This window comes from Heptranchias perlo, chromosome 23 (assembly GCF_035084215.1).
Source record: "Heptranchias perlo isolate sHepPer1 chromosome 23, sHepPer1.hap1, whole genome shotgun sequence".
Taxonomy (NCBI): Eukaryota; Metazoa; Chordata; class Chondrichthyes; order Hexanchiformes; family Hexanchidae; genus Heptranchias; species Heptranchias perlo.
The window spans coordinates 18750970-18771633 of NC_090347.1; the positions used below are offsets into that span (position 1 = coordinate 18750970).

The 20664-nt window shown below is 41.1% G+C and overlaps 1 protein-coding gene across 1 annotated transcript in view; it reads left to right on the plus strand.

The window, feature by feature from the left end:
• The window catches only part of tepsin (TEPSIN adaptor related protein complex 4 accessory protein), a 38126-nt gene that overhangs the window by 5956 nt on the left and 11506 nt on the right, over window positions 1-20664 (plus strand). Inside the window, exons 3-8 of the mRNA XM_068004132.1 lie at window positions 2858-2949; window positions 6077-6170; window positions 15971-16038; window positions 16237-16321; window positions 18124-18195; window positions 20077-20277. Of these exons, the coding sequence (XP_067860233.1) occupies window positions 2858-2949; window positions 6077-6170; window positions 15971-16038; window positions 16237-16321; window positions 18124-18195; window positions 20077-20277 (612 nt within the window). The remainder of the gene's footprint in view (window positions 1-2857; window positions 2950-6076; window positions 6171-15970; window positions 16039-16236; window positions 16322-18123; window positions 18196-20076; window positions 20278-20664) is intronic.

The window sequence follows — 20664 nt, forward strand, 5'->3', positions numbered from 1 at the left end:
TGTAATGGGGAATGGAGATAACAATGCCTTACACAAAAAAAGGATTTTCTCTGGAGAAAATATGTGACTGAATGCATAATCATTTTAAAATATATAAGCCTGTGAGATATCAGAAATGTATCTTGGGAGTCATCATTCTCTGGCATGATACATTTAGGATAATGTGTGCACATTTAATGAAAACAACAGGACTACAGTGGTGAATGTCCAAGTGAAACTATAATCAGTTTTGTGACTAGTACCAGCGTTTCTATATTTGCGTGCACTAATGAGAGCACTTTTTAAGCATGCATCAAATGCCATTGTCTATAGACATGTACTAATTGTGAAACTAATCTAGGTTTTTGTGGCAATCATTTAAGTTTTTTTTAGATTATGTAGACACTCAAACAAGCACCATTTTAAATAAGTGGAGTGCCTTGCAAACTTTACAGCATCTGTGTACAGAGGAGGGATATGGTGAGCCAATAATGTGATGGCATTGCATTGGCGTTTTCAGAATAGGGTTGTTGCTGCATGATCTGGAAACTAAGCCAAAGACAGAAAAATCAGAATGGGATTAGGAGAGGGAGTTGAAGTGGCGAGGTACAGGAAGGTCATCATCATGTTTGTGAACAGAATGGAGATGTTTGCAAAGTGGTCACCAAATCTGTATTGAAATGGAGACTGCACCATGAATAGCAAATACAGTACACTAGATCGGAAGAGGCAATCAAAATTTCAGAAACAGTATCTGATCTTTCTGCTTGGTACTCTGCAGTTCTCTGGTCTGAGAACTGACTTTAGCAAATCGCATTCATCTTCATCATACAAATGAACAGAGGTTTTGCTACACATATTTAACTTAACACAATCCGTGCAAATCAGTCTTCCTGGATTTGCGCTAACCTGAAAGAATAGACTTTTTTAAATGGACCACATTACTGTGTATTAGTAACTTGAAAAACTTGTTTTGCTCTGAAAAACAAGTAACATTATGGCCATGTTGGCAATGATCATACACAACTGCCAACTTTAATCCTAACAGAAATCTGCTGTATTTGTTCTGAAGTCCAATTATGGCAGTGCCATACGAGAATTCATTCCGTTCATGTTTCCATTTGCCTTTATCGACCACAGTATGAATAAAATCTACTCTGCAGGTCACTGCATATTGATTCCAACAAAGTTGTATTTTTAAAGGGTGATATTACTGTGTACACTATTAGAAATATACTAAACTGGTCTTATTCAGAGGAAAGTAGACAATTTATTCATACAGTGAGTTTAACTGCTCAATGTGCACTTCGCGAAATAGAAATCTATCCTTGCAGCACATTCTTTTTGATTCTGGTAAATTGCAAAAGTTAATCAAGTTTTTACACGTTGGAGGAACAACAGAATTGGGACTGATTTTGAATGGATTCCCTCTAAGGACCATCACATCCCAGCTTCATACCCATCTCCCAAAATTATGCCTTCAAATCACTCCAGTCTGGCTTCTACCCATGCCCTGACCAACAAAATCCTCTGTGACTGTGACCTTGATGTGTTCTTATTCATTGTCCTCCATGTTCTTTTTGCAGGATTTGATATAGTTGAACCTGCTGTCCCCTCACTGCCTCTCCTCCATCGCCCAGCTCCATGGCACTGACCCTCCACAGTTCCATTCCCACCTATCCAGACACAGCCACTGCATCTCAAACAATGGCTTTTCTTTCCATCTCTGTACCATAACGTCTGGAGTCATCAAAGGATCTAAATTTGCCCCCCATCTTCTCATTTACACGTTGCCCCTTGTTGGCATAATCTGCTGGCATGGGTTCAGTTTTTATTTATGTTGATGATATTCTGCTCTACACCTGCATCACTGTCCTGAAATTCAAAATCACTTCTGCATTGCCAGACTGCTTGTTCCACATAAGTCTTGGATGAGTTGCAACTTCCTGTTGAGAAGAATGAAGAAATTGTTCTCAGCCCCTACCACAAACTCTGCTCCTTTGACGTTAATTCCATCCCGTTCCTTGGCCTCTTGCTCTGGCTGAACAAAGCCATTCAAAGTCTTTTTGTCCTGATCAACCTTGAGCTGTACTTCATAACCCCCATCTTCTCCATTACCAAGATCACTTATTTCCATCTCCACAACCATGTTCATTTCCCCCCCCCCCCGATTCCCAACCCTTCCACCAACGAAACCCTGAACCATGCTCAAAATCCTTATCTATGTATTTATCACCTTGAAACCTATTTATTCCAATGCTCTCCTTGCTGGCTTTGTTAAGCACTATGCTCCACCCACCCATCACTTTTGTTCTCACGGACCTACACTGGCTCCCTGTCCCCAACTCGTTAAATTTTAAAATCCTTGTTTCGTTTTCAAACCTCTGAAACCTCCTCCAGACTTGCTTACCGTCACGTACTCTTCAGTCTTCTAACGCTGACCTCTTGTGCATCCTTTCTTCCTTTGTACCATCATTGATTGCCTCGGCCCTGCTCTCTGGAACACCCTCCCTAAACCCCTCTGCCTCTTTACTTCTTTATCCTCCTTTAAAACCTTTTCAAATCTCGTCTTTTTGCACAAGGTATTAATAGCCCCTCTTAAATTCTCTCTTCTGGCTTAGTATTTCTGTTCTTCTTACTACTGATTTGTAAAGTGCCTTGGGATGTTTTGGATGTTAAAGGCACTATACATATGTAAGTTGTTGCTGTTATTTACCCAACTCTGTAGACCAATATACGGTAAGGATGAGTACCATGATGATATCAAGCTGGAGATAGTGGTTTATTGTCTACCGTGAGAAAAATAATCATTCTTATAAAGCGAGTGTAAGTTTGCTGTTAACAGTGGTGTTATTTCCATAACTGATTGGAACTACAGAAATTTCTCACGAGTCTGTGGGAACTTGTCAGTGCCTACTGGAGTACCTGCTGGAGCGACTGCAGAATAACTCTTGTCATATCAAACTGAAGGTAGGTGACACTGCTTTTGACTTCACATACTCATTGTTCAGTGTGGATCCAGCATGGTTGCAAAGTTTTTAGTTCTGTAAAAAGAAGGAAAATAAGTCAGTTCATCTCCAGATCAATTGATTTATAAAAATAAAAAAACTTTTGGTGACCAGTGACACAGCACAATGGTATACCAACATCGTGTGACATTAAATGGTGGTGGGGGGGAGGGGGCTATGATGGTCCTCCCCAGAGATTTTTGTCAGAGTTGCTGATCTCAGCTGGAACACTGGAGGAGCTTTTGCACAGAGAAGGAGGCAAAAACTCAGGGTGAATTAAGCGGTGGAGAAAATAACTTACAAGTTGGGAGGAAATCATTTTCAAAAATGGACTGGCCTTTGTATGTTTTCTAAGAGACAGTCAATCATTTTGTGTTTCTCTCTGAAACCTATAACTTGTTTTTTTTTGGTTAATTGTGTTTTCTGCTTACCTGGTAAAGAATAATCTAGTGAAAGGTCTTTGGGGGTAATTTTAACCTTTGACGATGGTGTAAAATGGACAATATCGAATCAGCCGCCCACTATACACCCTGCCCGATTCTCTTTTCCAGTGACTTCAATGGAAAGGGTAATTAGGCAGGCGTATAACAGGCGGTTGATCCAATATCGCCCATTTTACACCATCGCCAAAAGTTAAAATTACTCCCAAAATTTGTCCTTTGGGAATTTCTGGACTAAGGATAACTAATTTAAATAGGCAAGAAGTGTTTGAAACACAAATTTCTGTTCTACCCATGCAAGAAGTGTTTGCCATTGTGCAGAAAGTTCCAGGCAGCAATATAACCAAGTCATTTATTTATTTTGCACAAAAGTGGTCTGTAATGAACAGGCCTGATACCAAAGACAAATGAAACCTCATTGTAACAGTAAGTTTTATTAATAACTTGTTATCAATACTATTTTGCAACATCAAGTCTTTATTTTGTGGGGTGATCAATTTCTTCCAAATAAAAGAGACAATAACTAGCAGCCCAGTTAAAAAGAAGCTGTCACTCCAAATGCAGTGCTAAGAGTCAGTGAATAAGGGGACACAAGGCAAGACCCTGCCCAAAACCAAGGCAGCATAGGGTTAAGTAAACTTCTGATTACGTTCCTTTCTAAGGGGACATCACTCCAATCATTTTTGCAAAAGGAACAATAAAGACTTCAACAAAGTTTAAAAATATTGAACAAAGTTATGGCGAGATAGTTTCCCATTTAAAATAAGTTCCATTAACCCAAAGATCATTTTATTTAGAAAAAACCGTCCTCATTTAGTTTTCCCCTTTTAAGTCTGCTTCAATGCTTTTTACTGGTAAATGTTTTTTTATATAACATTTTGCCTCATTCGCAATTTTCTTTGTCAACAGTTTTAGTGAGGAGATGTTTGTAAGTGTTTTTCACATTTTTAGTCTGTTATTTTTGTATCTATAACTGTTCAATTTTGTCATTAAACTAGGGGTAGGAACAATTTAGAAAAGCCTTAGGATGGATATTCTGGTTTTAAGGGAAATGATGTTGGATACAGAAATGGATACGGAAAATAGTTTTATTGAATTTACCTCATTTTCTTTGTTTGTCATGATGGGGAGTATCTCTGCTAATAGATATTTTGTTTGTCTGTTCTTTGTAGTGACAGTGTTTTGGGAAACCATCTAGCCTACCCTTCCAAATCTCCCATCAGTTTCCTTATCCTAATTCTGGAACTAATAACCCTGAATCTCCTTTCCTAATAGAAAATAATCCAGTCCTTTTTTAAAAAAAAATTGCCTTGGCTTTCTCTACCATAACTCCCACTGGTAACATATTTCACAGTTCTATCACCCTTTTACTAAAATAAATGTTGGTTAAATTTCCTATTTTTGTTTGACACCCTTAATTTTATACTGTATCCTCTAGTCCTTGAATCCTGTGTCCAATTAAGGAACTTTCTTGGATCCAATTCTCCATATCTATGTGATTCTCAAAGACATCTATCAAGTCCACTCCTCCTCTTCTCCAGAGAGTTAATTTCCTGTGTAGACAATCTTTCTGCAAGACTCTGCCCTCTAAGTTCATCTTCGTAGCCCTTCTTCTGGACTCCCTGCAGTAATTCTACATCTGTCCGGTAGTATGGAAATCAAAACTGAACACAGTAATCCAGGTGTGGCCTCACCAAGGCTAGATACAACTTCAGCATCACCTCATTAGACTTGCATGTGAACATTGAACTGACGATTCTAATAACCTGTCTACCAAAACTTCCATATCTCTTTGCTGCTATGTTACCTGCCACTCGATACGTAATCCACATTCTCGCTTCTTCTGCCTGATTTTTTTAATCTGTTAATTTTAAATTGTACAATATGCTCAACTTGTTTGTTCTTGGATCAACTAATAAAAATGAGCTTGCCCCAGGATATTGCACACTTCGGGTAGGTAGTCAGTGGAATGAGGAGTATTGAGTTTATATGCCCTATCTCACCTCTTCTCTTTCCCTCCTAAATAGTATAGAAGGCTGTCTTGAATGGATACTTGAATCTAAAAATTTGATAAATCACATATAACATAACATAATAGCAACAATTGGGTTTGAGGTTTACAAAAGATGTCAATTTTAGTGCTATTTTATATTAAAGCACTGCCAATAAAAATAGCAGACCAAATTGAGAATAAAAAGGTTATACACATTTTGTGAAACAAAGAGAATTGCCAATAAAAGTCAAGCTAAATGGGATTCTTGATTTCTAACTCTCTGGAATTTCTTTCCCTGGTTACCTGACAAATACAATTCAGGAGCAGCTGGTAAATGAACCCATTGTAAAAGTCTTGCCTTATTTCAATCCCTAAACAATGCTATGAAATATAAAAGTTTTTTTAAAAATGAGGTCTGTAAGGACTCAAGACAGTGCACCACCTGTCTCACAAGTGTCATAATTTGCCTGCTTGCATAAAATTCAGACAGGGTGTTAATCCATGAATAAAAAGGTTATATTCTAGCTGGCTCTCGTCAACTTCAGTTACATGGAGAAAAATAGACAAAAGGTGCCATTGTGCTGCTTTAGACACTGCATTGGCTTATATTCAGAGTGCAGAAAAACTGTCTGCTCCATCTTTGTGCTCATTCATAGGTTCTCAAGATATTGCGGCATGTATGTTCTCATGGTTCACCTCAATTTACTCTGGAGCTTCGAAGGAATGCTACACTTATTCAGGAGGTTACAGGTAGGAATTTAAAATAATCTGGTAAGCTGTTATAACATAACTCCCATTGTATTGTCTGTAACAAAACAGAGAGTGGAACCTTCAACCATGGTACGTAAAACGGGCCGTAGTAGATTGGCCGCCTGTTATCTGCTTGTCACCGTCCCCCCCTTCAAAAAACCCTCCCTTGACTACTCTGACCTTGCAAACTACCATCCCATCTCCATACTCCTTTCCTCTCCAAAGTCCTTGAACGTGTTGTCGCCTCCTAAATCCGTGCCCATCTTTCCCGCAACTCCATGTTTGAATCACTACAGTCAGGTTTCCGCCCCTGCCACAGTACTGAAATGGCCCTTGTCAAAGTCACAAATGACATCTTATGTGAATGTGACCATGGTAAACTGTCCTTCCTCATCCTTCTCGACCTGTCTGCAGCCTTTGACACGGTTGACCACACCACCCTCTTCCAACATCTCTCCTCCGTCGCCCAGCTGGGTGGGATTGCGCTCACCTGGTTCCATTCTTATCTATCCAGTCGGAGCCAGAGAATCACCTGCAATGGCTTCTCTTCCTGCTCCTGCACCCTTAGCTCTAGAGTCCCCCAAGGATCTATCCTTGGCCGCCTCCTATTTCTCATCTACATGCTGCCCCTCGGCGACATCATCCGAAAACACATCAGATCCCACATGTACGCTGACGATACCCAGCTCTACCTCACCACCTCTTGACCTCTCCACTGTCTCTCATTTGTCACCCTGCTTGTCCAACAACTAAATATTGGGAAGACCGAAGCCATTGTCTTCGGTCCCGGCCACAAACTCTCTTCCCTAACCACCGACTCCATCGCTCACCCTGGCCACTGTCTGAGGCTGAACCAGACAGTTTGCAACCTTGGCGTCCTATTTGACCCTGAGATGAGCTTCTGACCACGTATCAGCTCCATCGCCAAGACCACCTACTTCCACCTCCGTAACATCGTCCGTCTCCGCCCATGCCTCAGCTCATCTGCTGCTGAACCCCTCACCCATGACTTTGTTAGCTCTAGATTCGACTATTCCAATGCTCTCCTAGCTGGCCTCCCATCTTCCACCCTGCATAAACTTGAGCTCATCCAAAACTCTACTGCCCGTATCCTAACTCGCACCAAGTCCCGTTCTCATATCGCCCCTGTGTTCGCTGACCTTCATTGGCTCCCAGTCCTGGAAAGCCTCGATTTTAAAATTCTCATCCTTGTTTTCAAATCCCTCCATGGCCTCGCCCCTCCCTATCTCTGTAACCTCCTCCAGCCCTACAACCCTCCGAGATCTATACGCTCCTCCGATCCTTGCCTCTTGCGCATCCCCGATTTTAATTGCTCCACCATTGGCGACCGTGCCTTCAGCTGCCTAGGCCCTAAGCTCTGGAATTCCCTCCCTGAACCTCTCCGCCTCTCTACCTCTTTCTCCTCCCTTTAAGACACTCCTTAAAACCTACCTTTTAACCAAGCTTTTGGTCACCTGTCCTAATATCTCCTTACGTGGCTCGGTGTCAAATTTTGTTTGATAATGCTCCTGTAAAGCGCCTTGGGACATTTTACTATGTTAAAGGCGCTATATAAATGCAAGTTGTTGTTGTTATACAAGGAGAATCGGGTAGGGTGTGTAATGGGTGGTCGATTCGCTTCCGCCTTTTTTACGCCCCCGTTGAAGTGGAATTTTTAAAGGTGAATGTAAGCTATGATGACTGTCTATTTTGTACTTGCCACATGACATTCATCTCCCCACGTAGTGAATACAGAGAAGCCTGTATATTATAACCTCCTCGATTGGGATGTCCATAAAGACCGGTAGAATATGCTGTCAATTATTTTCTCTGGATTATTGAAAAGATAATTTTTATTCTCATTGAGGTCACTTGCCTTCCAGTAGTCTCTCCTAAAAGGAAAGATGGCCCAGGCTGTAAAGTCTTCACACTAGATTCATGGAATGATTTCTGTGGTGGGATAAGATGGACCAAGTTAATTAATTCATTTGGCAATTGAAATATTTTGCTATAGTGCTTTACTTCGTGACTCAGTGAACTTATCCCAGTTGTGAGGAACATTACGGTACTGGAACGTACTGTTATATAATTGGGAAGGTAGTCCTGGAACCTCTCGATGGCTGGATCTTCCATTCCATTTAAATTTTGTTAAAGCGTTAATTATTCTATGGTACATGGTGAGCTGTGAAATTTCCAGTATCACTGGCTGTTCCTGCCATATGAAAAGCTACACTTTGAGATATTTCATTCAGTACTGCCTCATCTTGACGCATGACATCAGCTATCTTTGTCTTGAGAAGACCAGTACCAGACATTAGAGCACTGTAACAATTGTAAATGGAAAAATAATATAGTACTATATAGGCTGTAAATTAGAAGTTGGGTATAAATGAAAGATTTAACTCAATTTTGTGAGATTTTATGTTTGCACCAACCACACTAGTTTTGTATCATCAGAACCCCTCAATCATCTTTCAGCCTTATCGTACACATCAAGCCAACTCTTTTGCCATGTGCACCAGCCTATTTTCTAGATTAGTCAACGTAGACCTCTTGTTTAGTTTAAATTGAATGCAGTTGTCAGAAAGATCTGTATGACATTTCTGACACTACGCGCTGGGAGACGTTTGAGTGCAGCCTGGGGTGAAACTCTCCCTCCATGTGGGTAAGCAGCTGGTCTCAGCTTGGCATCTTCCCAAAGCTGAGATCACAAACTTGGAGTATGTACAGTGGAGTGTGTTGGTACTCAGTGCACTACGACACTGGGTTGGCACACTTTTGACTTCTTTATTACATTAAATAAGATGGATCCAATCCTTTTTCTCCTGTTAAATTCTAACTTCCCAGCAGTAGTTCTGACACAGGCAGTGAAAGCATATGAGGCTGAATAAGACCACTTATCTTTTATGAATTTTACAATGGTGCTCAGTTTGTCAGAACCCTTCTTTTGACCAACTACAATTTAATACAGCAAAACCTGTCTTAACAGCCACCTTGGGATGTCTGTCGGTGGTATTGGCAGACATTTCTGGTATATATCTGAATCATTGATACATTGTTCAGGTTGACAGTTGCAGATAAGTGGCCTTTGATTTAGCAGCTGGGACGCTCCCAGTGCTGAAAGTTGCCAGGTTATTGTGTATCCTTGTATTCTATCACACTTACCTTCTGTTATATGAAAAGGAAATTGAAAGAAAAATCAATGTTGCTTTTACATTTGGAAAAGGAGCCTCACATAATGAAACTAATACAGTTAAACTGTGTTATGTGTCATTTATTCCGCTCCCAGGATTTATGATGAAACAAAACGTGATTTTGCTGCAGCTATTCTAAGAGTGAAATGTACTAAATAAACTATTTTGAAGTATGTAATGTGTTTTATGTCTGAGAAAAATGAGGTGTGTGTTCAAATAGGTGCAAAACTTTTCAGAGATTATGTAGCTCTTAGTGCTGATGAGCAAAGTACCAGATGTGCTATGCAAATATTCGCTGAAAAATCAAACCGTCTCCAATTATTAGTTGTCCAATTAAAATGATTAACTATGATTAGAAAGGGAAAAAGGAGGTCAAGGATGTTTTTTTTTCATAGGCAAAAGTTGTAACTTCACAGAACATGAAATATTTCTTTGTTGCTATCAGATTTCAGCAGTCAAATCAATTTAATGTCTGGCTGTGTGAAGATACTCCACAGAAATTACCACCTAGGCTTCCTTTAGCATTGCTAAAAATGCAAACAAGGTTTAAGTTTATCTTGTGTCTTCAGAGACGCCTCAGGGAATGCCACATTCCCACTCCATGAAATTATAGATGTCCTTGCTTTAGAGTTATACTGATTTTTTAACTTGTGCAATAGGATACAGATTAAACCATGAAACAGGCCTGTCTTCATTTCACAGCTTTGGTAAATTAGATTTTTGAATAACAATGATTTGTGCATGAGGTCATAATTACATCTGTTGTGACTGCTTCCTTGTGGTGCAAAGGAGTTCAACTATATTGCCAGATTAAACAAGGAGCCCAAAAAGTCTTGTAAAAATATGTATAAAAAGCCATTTGAATATGTTTATATCGTCATCACATAAGAGCTTGCAGCAACCAATAGTGCTATATTGAGTGAGACCAGGACTGTCAAAGGAGGAAAGGAGAATCATGTAGCACAAGAGGAGAATGTGGAAGGATTTTAAAAACGGTAAATCCATTGGGATCAATTAATATAGAGAGAAACCTTGGAAGGATATAGAGAGTACAACCTAGAAAGGGGGATTTTAAACAGGTCATTATCAAAAGACAAGCTGAAGAAAAGAATAGGCAAGATAAACTTTATTTTTAAAAAGATGGAATCAGTAGATGTGAACATTGAAGATTAACTCATAGGTAATAGATCAGAAAAAGGAAAGAAAAGTCATGTAAAGAACTGGAACAATGTAGAGAAGCTTAGGGCATGATTTTATCTCAGAGCCGGGTACCCCTTGTGTCCGTAGATAGACGCGTGGCGAACCCAGAAGCGAATTGAGTGCGATGCAATCTGCGATCGGAACTCAACTGAAGATGAGTATTTTTGCTTCCAGGTTTCCCTCGCGCCAGGCAGCCAGATTGACAAGAGTTGAAAAGAGTTGCAAATCAGAGAGGGGGGCGGGAGGGAGAGAGAGAGAGATCATCAGGCTTGGAAAAATCGGGACGGAGGTGGGGGATGTGGACGACATCGGGTGGGGGGGGGGGGGGCAGCCAGCAATGGAGATTGGGGGGCGGTCAGCCAGCATTGGAGATCGGGCGAGGGGGCCAGCCAGCATCGAAGATCGGCAGGGTCAGCCAGCACGGAGATCGGGTGGGGGAGGGCGTGCGGTCAGCCAGCATTGGAGATTAGTGGGGGGTGGGTCAACCAGCATCGTAGATCAGTGGGTGGTGGGGGTGGGGGGTGACAGCCAGTGTTGGAGATTGGAGGGAATCCACCAATAGAGTGGGGGCGGGGGGTGGTCAGACGATTGCGGGGGTCCTGATGACCAGGTGAGCTTGTTGGACCTGGATGAAGTGCTCCTGCTCCTCCAGGCTCACAAGCAGTGCAATAAAGGCACTCATCTCATGGATCCGGCCCTTCCCGCCTGCTTTCACCTGATATGAATTGGAAACGATGGGAAACCCAAAGGGGTAAGGTTAAATTCATTTTACTTTTGTAATACACAAAATATTAAGTACCTCAAGTATTTCACTGAAATACTTGAGGTACTTAATATTTTGTGTATTACAAAATATTAAGTACCTCAAGTATTAATATTTTGTAATACGTCCTGTTGTCTGTTGTGTGCACGCGTACATACCTGCCTGGGTTAAACCCAGAAGTGGGTGCATTGGAGCCTCCAAAAAGTTGTTATTTTAACCTCCTACCCACCTTCAGCCCACCTGTTCTTGGGGGTTAAAATTACCCCCTTGATGTCCAACATTCCATTGTTGGATACTAGTACCTGTTTAACAGGTTGCTTGAAATTCCTCTCTCCACTATTCTAGAGGAGCCATTAACCCATTCATTTCAGATTAACTCCACTGCTAAACTGGCAGATTTAAACATTTTAGACGGATACTTCAAGTGTTTGCTCACTGTTATCCCAATAGTGTAATTTCAAAGCTTTAGTGAATAAGAATGAAGGATTAAAGAAAGCACTGAGTAAAATTATCCCAACAGATGGGTATGGGGTAAAACTAAAGCATAGGACAAGACAGCTAAATACCAGGAGTAATGATAATAAAAATCTTGCTCGGACACCTTTTGCAACATACAAAGGCATCAAACAAAATAAACTTTCAGAAAAGAAACAAAATAATGGAAATATCAAAAAAAAGTCAACTTTGAGAAGTGAAGAAGAAAAACTTCAATGAATAGGAAACCCAGCCATATATTATAGTACACTAATATCTTAACAAAAGAAATAGAAAAGTCAAAGGAAAGGTACTGCCAGTCTGAAATTTCTTAACTGTGACAATGGGCATGATTTTTACATGGAGGCAGGAAGGGAGCGAGAGGTAAGATAATCGGACGCGAAACCCGTAAGTAAAGTTGCCGGCTCGCAATCTGTGATCGCGACCTCAATGAAGGCAATAAATTTTACTTCCGGGTTTCGCGCCCGGCAGCCAGCCTGATTGACAAGAGAGGAGGGAGGGAGCGATCGTGGGCCGTGGAAGACAAGGTGGGATAGGGTGGGCCATGGAGGACATCGAGGGTTGGAGGGGGTGGGCGTAGAGGACATTGCAGGCTGGGAGGTGATCAGGTCGCCAGCAGATCGGAGGACATCGCCAGAAGATAGGAGGATGTCGCCAGAAGATTGGAGGATGTCTAGAGAAGACCGGAGGACTTCGCGAGAAGGTGGAGGACATCGCGAGAAGACCGGAGGACATTGAGAGAAGATCAGAGGACATTGAGAGAAGATCAGAGGTCAGGAGGAGTCAGAGTATAGAGGGGTCTTGGCCATTGGTGTGGGGCGGCCACCGGCGGTGGGGGTGGCCGGGCGGGCATGGGGAGAGTCCACCATCATGGGGGCGTCCATCATTGTGGGGGGGGATGTGGGGGTTTTGCCAATCGTGGGGTTCCAATCGCGCCAGATGAGCTTGTTGGGCCTGGATGAAGGACCCCTACTCCTCCTGGCCCACAAGCAGTGCAATGAAGGCACTCACCTCATGGATCCGGCCCTCCTCGCCTGCTTTCACCTGACGTGAATCAGAAGCGATGGGAAACCTGAATAGGTAAGGTTAAATTCATTTTACATTTGTAGTACACAAAAAATGAAGTGCCTCAACTATCGCAATGAGGTACATTGCCTCTAACTATTGGCCCACCGGCTTTAAGTGGGGACAGGACTTCTGGGGCCCGGGTTTCTGTTGCAGCGCACATCCTAATGCACCTGGTTAAACTCAGAAGTGGGCGCCTTGGAGCAGGGATGCGGTCCCATGTTGTGTGGCACTATCACCGTGCTAAATGGGATAGATTCAGAACAGATCCAGCAGCTCAAAACTGGGCATCCATGAAGCGCTGTGGGCCATCAGCAGCAGCAGAATTGTATTCCAGCACAATCTGTAACATCATGACCCAGCATATTCCACACTCTACCATTACCAACAAGCCAGGGGATCAACCCTGGTTCAATGAGAAGTGTAGAAGAGCATGCCAGGAGCAGCACCAGGCGTACCTAAAAATGAGGTGCCAACCTGGTGAAGCTACAACTCAGGGCTACATGCATGCTAAACAGCGGAAGCAACATGCTATAGACAGAGCAAAGTGATTCCACAACCAACGGATCAGATCAAAGCTCTGCAGTCTTGCCACATCCAGTCGTGAATGGTGGTGGACAATTAAACAACTAACGGGAGGAGGAGGCTCTGTAAACATCCCCATCCTCAATGATGGCGGAGTCCAGTACGTGAGTGCAAAAGACAAGGCTGAAGCGTTTGCAACCATCTTCATCCAGAAGTGCCGAGTGGATGATCCATCTCAGCCTCCTCCCGATATCCCCACCATCACAGAAGCCAGTCTTCAGCCAATTCAATTCACTCCACGTGATATCAAGAAATGGCTGAGCGCACTGAATACAGCAAAGGCTATGGGCCCCGACAACATCCCGGCTGTAGTGCTGAAGACTTGTGCTCCAGAACTAGCCGTGCCTCTAGCCAAACTGTTCCAGCTACAACACTGGCATCTACCCGACAATGTGGAAAATTGCCCAGGTATGTCCTGTTCACATAAAGCAGGACAAATCCAATCCGGCCAATTACCGCCAATTACCGCCCCATCAGCCTACTCTCAATCATCAGCAAAGTGATGGAAGATGTCCTCAACAGTGCTATCAAGCGGCACTTACTCACCAATAATCTGCTCACTCATGCACAGTTTGGGTTCCGCCAGGTCCACTCGGCTCCAGACCTCATTACAGCCTTGGTCCAAACATGGACAAAAGAGTTGAATTTCAGAGGTGAGGTGAGTGTGACTGCCTTTGACATCAAGGCAGCATTTGACAGAGTGTGGCGCCAAGTAGCCCTAGTAAAATTGAAGTCAGTGGGAATCAGGGGGAAAGCTCTCCAGTGGCTGGAGTCATACCTAGCACAAAGGAAGATGGTAGTGGTTGTTGGAGGCCAATCATCTCAGCCCCAGGACATTGCTGCAGGAGTTCCTCAGGGCAGTGTCCTAGGCCCAACCATCTTCAGCTGCTTCATCAATGACCTTCACTCCATCATAAGGTCAGAAATGGGGATGTTTGCTGATGATTGCACAGTGTTCAGTTCCATTTGCAACCCCTCAGATAATGAAGCAGTCCATGCCCACATGCAGCAAGCCCTGGACAACATCCAGGCTTGGGCTGATAAGTGGCAAGTATCATTCGTGCCAGACAAGTGCCAGGCAATGACCATCTCCAACAAGAGAGAGTCTAACCACCTCCCCTTGATTTTCAACGGCATAACCATCGCCAAATCCCCCACCATCAACATCCTGGGGGTCACCATTGACCAGAAACTTAACTGGACCAGCCATATAAATACTGTGGCTACAAGAGCAGGTCGGAGGCTGGGTATTCTGCAGCGAGTGACTCACCTCCTGACTCCCCAAAGCCTTTCCACCATCTACATGGCACAAGTCAGGAGTGTGATGGAATACTCTCCACTTGCCCAGATGAGTGCAGCTCCAACAACACTCAAGAAGCTCAACATCATCCAGGACAAAGCAGCCCGCTTGATTGGCACCCTATCCACCACCCTAAACATTCACTCCCTTCACCACCGGCGCACTCTGGCTGCAGTGTGTACCATCCACAGGATGCACTGCAGCAACTCGCCAAGGCTTCTTCGACAGCACCTCCCAAACCCGCGACCTCTACCACCTAGAAGGACAAGGGCAGCAGGCACATGGGAACAACACCACCTGCACGTTCCCCTCCAAGTCACACACCATCCCGACTTGGAAATAAATCACCGATCCTTCATCATCGCAGGGTCAAAATCCTGGAACTCCCTTCCTAACAGCACTGTGGGAGAACCTTCACCACACGGACTGCAGCGGTTCAAGAAGGCGGCTCACCACCACCTACTCAAGGGCAATTAGGGATGGGCAATAAATGCTGGCCTCGCCAGCGATGCCCACATCCCATGAACGAATAAAAAAAAGTATTCAACTATTTTTACTGCCCACCCGCCCCCAGCCTACCCGATCTTAGAGGTTAAAATTCCCCCCAATATGTCTACTTCTTGTTATTTTCTTCTTCCATATGGCTGTTAGAGAATATTTGAGTAATTAATCCTTATTGAAAGTTTTTGATTGGATTTTGTATTGTGTTACTAACTAATAGAAACTTTCCTTGTATTCTTAACATTGTAAAATATATTCTGCCACTGGATTGGAATTGTACCTTTACAGTCAGATCTTACTAAAGAGACAGGCTCAGAATAGCCTTCTGCATTTGTTTTAAGTGGTGATTCGAGTATCTTGATGCTCAATCTTATTTCTAGCTTCCATTTTACAATCCTGCACAGCAATACCCTTCTCCTTGTCTGGCTGTGTTCATTGTAGGTTTTTTCATATGCCTAAAATTAGTCCTTTATTAAATATCATGCTAATTTATGTGTCTTTTTAAAATTGTGGTATGAGTTGAAACACAAAAGAAAAATGTTAACAGTGTGGTTATTTTGGTCACAAATAAAACAATAACTTACTTATCAATGTTGTCAGTTATAAGGTTTTTCCCATTCTTGGAATGAACTTCATGCTCTGACTGTTCTCTGTTGTGTAGGTTCTAATTATTAATTGGACTGTTTTTTCCTGCTAGTTTTTAGTGGGCCTCCAGATCTGCTTCATGGAAATGCCCTATACCAGAGGGTGCGAACAACTGCAGAGGTATTTACATTCTTAAGGCTAGGATCAGTCAATGTAGTTTACCAGTCATTTAAAGGCTTTCAAATGTTTGAAATTTATAGAATATCAGTTCTATGGATGCTGATTAATCTAATTTATGTGCATGTTTTGAGAGATGCACAGCAAAGGGGTCATGGAATCCCTGAGCCCAGTGATTAATGTCTCCTTTTCTCTTGGCAGGATTTAGCAAATATGTTATTCTCTGATGCTTTGCCATATCAATCTTCTTGCACTTCATCTCCTTCCAGATCGCACCCACAGACAGGTAAAGCTTGTTGTTCATAACTTTGCTGAGATTTGAAATGCCCCAAATAATTTTGTAATTTGTCCCAGACCCTCAGATTCTTACATTGAAATAATGCTCTCTCAGTATCTGCAGTCAGGTAATTGTGGAAGATTATTGGTCGCCATCTTGCAGAAGTCCACAGTCTAATAGCACCAACAAGGGGAGTTAGTCATTCTGAGGCAAGGGGTCTTAAAGGGCATCTATATATAATTTTAGAAATAAATGAACCTCTTGCTTGTCATTTTGTAGCAATATCAGAGAAAATAATAAAAATAGCAGCAATATTTTTCCAAATAAAGTTTAGAAACATGTCTGTTTTCTTCAAAGTGGGTTGCTTTCTTTTGTTCCTGGGGAAATTAGCTTAGTCAATTAGGTTAATGTACTAAATGCAAATGTCAGGTGCTGTGTTTTGAGGGTTTTAATATATCGGGACTCAATTGGTCCTAGCCATTGAATTCAAAATCGAGGATTGTTTATGCGAATTTCATCATTTTAGAACTTAGTTATAGTTTAGTTTTGTTTGCATGTTAAAAACTGACTAACTCGTAACAGTAAAAGAACTGCGGAATATCCAAAAGCTAAGAAGTGTTATTCCAATGTACTTTTGTTACGTAGCATCTTTCAAGTTAGGGAATTTTTTCAAAGAAATTAAACGGACAAAAGCAGGGTCCGTCCACCTGTGGATTCTTTCGTTGTTGCTGGATTCTGAAGGTTGTTCAGACAAAAGAGCTCCTTGAGGCTCTAGCTCATGCATTTCATGTGAAACTCCCTACCTGAGGGCTGCAACTTGAGAAAGCATTCTGTTACCAGAAGGTTGGACTATTTGTCTCAGGACTTTTTTTTTCTAACTTGGAGAAAAGCTGTTGAGAGTTCTACTGAGCTATATATTACAAAACCCAGTTGTCTTTTTCTGTAACATTAGAGTGAAAGAACGGAGACTAAAAGAGACAGAAGAAGACAGAGATAATTAGAATGGGAGATAAGCAGAGAGATTGTTACGGAAAGAAAGCAAGACATACATTTTATTTTCCTTTTTGTTTATGAGCAAGACCATAGGAAATCTCCTAATGTTATTTTATATTTTATCTTAAAGAGTGGAGATTATGGAATTCCAGTCAACTGGTTACATTTTATGTATTTGTTTATACAGAGCAAATCTGACATGATTTTAGAATGAAAGATCTCAGACCAAACCAAATCAGAAACGTAGGAGTTTCCAAATTTGTTTCATCCTAATTTATTCATTCATCCTAATTTAAACTGAATGTCGGAGTTTAGATGTTGCTGCTTAAACTTAAATTGTTTATTTTTAAAAATTGTTTAAATTGTACCTGCTCATGTAAATTGAATTGAATGAGATAATCAAAACTATTATAAGGTGTAAATTCTATTCCTTATGTTTCCCATTTATCTTGGTTTAATGGATTGCTTCTCAAAGTTTGGTATTATGGAGGGAATAGCATCAAGTGATTAAGCTGATAATTGAAAAATGCCTAACCTCTGTTTCGTTAAAGGAGACAATTTCCCAGGCATCTTTTAAATTCCCAAATGCTCAATAGCGTTTGGCTCATAACAATGATTAGATAAAGAAAATGCTTAGCTCATCACTGATGTAGTCCAAGCAAAAGACCCACTTGAGTTAAAACGGATCTAAGTTTAAGATACTGTAAGATCAAATGCTGGTTCAGTACTGCAAATTAGTATACATCCATAACTATAATGCAATGCAAAGATTATTGGAATTAATTTGAAAGATAATTTATGATGTTTTTTTTTTATAGGAATGGGTTCGAGTCCTTCACCTGGCTCCACAATGCAAGGCTTTGGGTACACAGGAGGGAAAATGCCTTCAGGTAAGTTCAGAAACAGATCTATGCTACAGAGCCCTCAACTCTCGCCTAAAGAAATGCAGTTAGCTACTCGTGAATTGTGTATTCTCTTGTCTAGATTAGAAAAACCTATCCAGGCATAGGTTCCATTTCTTGATTTTCCAGTCGTTATTTGGTAATAGCTTGGGGTACTTCAGCCGCAATTTATTAGGGTACCACAGATTGCGCTGTTGCATATGTCTATTTGATTCTTATACGTTTGGATTTTCTGCACCTACCTGTTTTGCAGTTTATTTTAGAAATTTTAGAAATTTCTAATCCCTGCCATGTAATTGTTGTTATTGTCTGTAAAATTCTATTAGGGATTTTCACTAATATTTAAAGTGACTGTGCTTCTGTGAGGTAATTTTTCGCCTGCACTGCCTTGGCAGCAATCTGGCAGAGCGGATCGCCTGCTATTTATAGAACTCGTCCGATTTTCATTCCATTGATTACCGTCCAGGCAGCAAAGATGAAAATTTACCCCCGTATTTCTTTTCCAATGTTTGTCATTTCAGTTTAAATTAAATTAAACAGGTTTCAAGTCATTTATCATAAATAGCAGCACCATTATTTCCTAAATACCTTCATGTTTAATTCCAACAGCCATATCTTATTTAAAACTTCCTAGCACAGGAATTTTACCTGACCGCCTGAATAGATTGTGTTAAAATTATGTATTCTGTCTTCAAGAGAGGAGAGGGAAATTACCCTTTCTAGTTGTGATACACATATATCTCCTGTCAAATGGTGACAGATGATATTGGTGTTCCTGTATAGTGATCAAAATGTCTTACTAGACCAGAAATGATGCAGAGAAAGGGAGTAGCACTTTATAAAATATATGTTCGATCTGGTGTATTTTAGCTTCTCCGTTCCCTTTGTATTGTTTAATATGGGGTCAGCCAGAATTTGCCCTGTGTGATAAGAGCTAGAAGGCTACAAGTGTCTGACTGAACTTTATTCATGTGCAGTTTTTGTTTGCCATTTCTTTAAACTAATCTCTCCTATTAAAGGAATTTATTAGTGTCACTGATTAACATACCACTAATAAAGACAAACTATGAACCTTAATTATATTTTAACTATAAAAGATGAAGGATGAGGTTTTTTTTAACCAGACCAGCCATCTTGAACCTGGGAGAAACAGCTTCATAGCTGTGTGATTGGCACACTGATCATGCTCCCTGCAACTTTACAGTGTTACTCAGAAACACTGGTTATGAAATCAGATGTGAAAAGGAGCCTATCATATTTGGTCTAGTTTAGATGACCTTGAATTATGCTGAGCTGTAGTAGGCGTATTACATGTTTATATAAATTACATATACATTTGATAAATTAGCAGAAACCTTTGGTTGAAATTAGGGTATGTACCCATTTAGAAAAGAAAAGTCTTTTATCAGCAGTATAAATTTGGAAAGACAAGCCATGTGTCTTTCTCAGATCCAATTGGAATGATACCAGATGTTGCAGGCTGGATTGTTGTCTGCTGAAGTTCCATAAATAAAACTCTGTGTTTTGCACCAGCTTTAACAGTGTTCTCCATAACATGAACTTTAATTAAATTATGTGTCCCGGATGGGTAACACTACAAAGATAAATGTTTCCTTATGCACAAATTGGGGACAGACTAAAAAGTTGCTTCATGTAACTAGATTTACATGTAATAAGAATGGCTATACCAGTAGAATACCATATAATACCAGTCCAGAACAAATTAGAATATAATAAAATGTTCTTTTCTAACATTTGCATATGTGGATTTATCTACACTGTACTTGTCTCAGCCTGTTGCCAGGGCTGTACATGTGGTTATTACCAAGTCTGGCTGCCAGATCATAATAATGTTTACATTTTTATCAGGTTCTGCCAGCGATGCAATTCTTAATAAGATACAGAAAGCAGCCGAAGCTGTAGCGAATGCTGTACTTCCTCAAGAATGTCCCAAAAATCGTGGAAACCATTATCATGGTGAGGGCTATCAGCCAGTATTGTCAATCTCCTCTGAAGCAAAAGAAGTGAAACCAGTTCCTAAAAGTCCTGTTGCTATACACAGTGCAAAAGGTAAGTTAGTCTTCAGGAGATAGAGTGGTTTCATTCATAGATGAACTCTCACATTTGAACAATGTACTGTTAGGACAAATGCACCCTTTAAAGGACTGTGAGGTAATTTCATCTCTGTTTCTCATTCTGTCCCCAAGGCACAAGCTAACTAGAATTTATCAACCTAAAAATGAAGTAGAAGAATTTTTTTTTCACTGCCTTTGGTTAAACTAAAGTGGTAGCTTGTCTCTAAATATATAGGTAAACAGCTAACTCAAGCCTACTTATACATGATCAAGCAGATCATCAATTAGCCAAACTAAGCTCACCAGTGTGATTTTTAATCACACTAGCTGCCAGACTTATTTTGCCTGTCACAGTGGTTTTTCCTTTGAGGATGAAAAACAA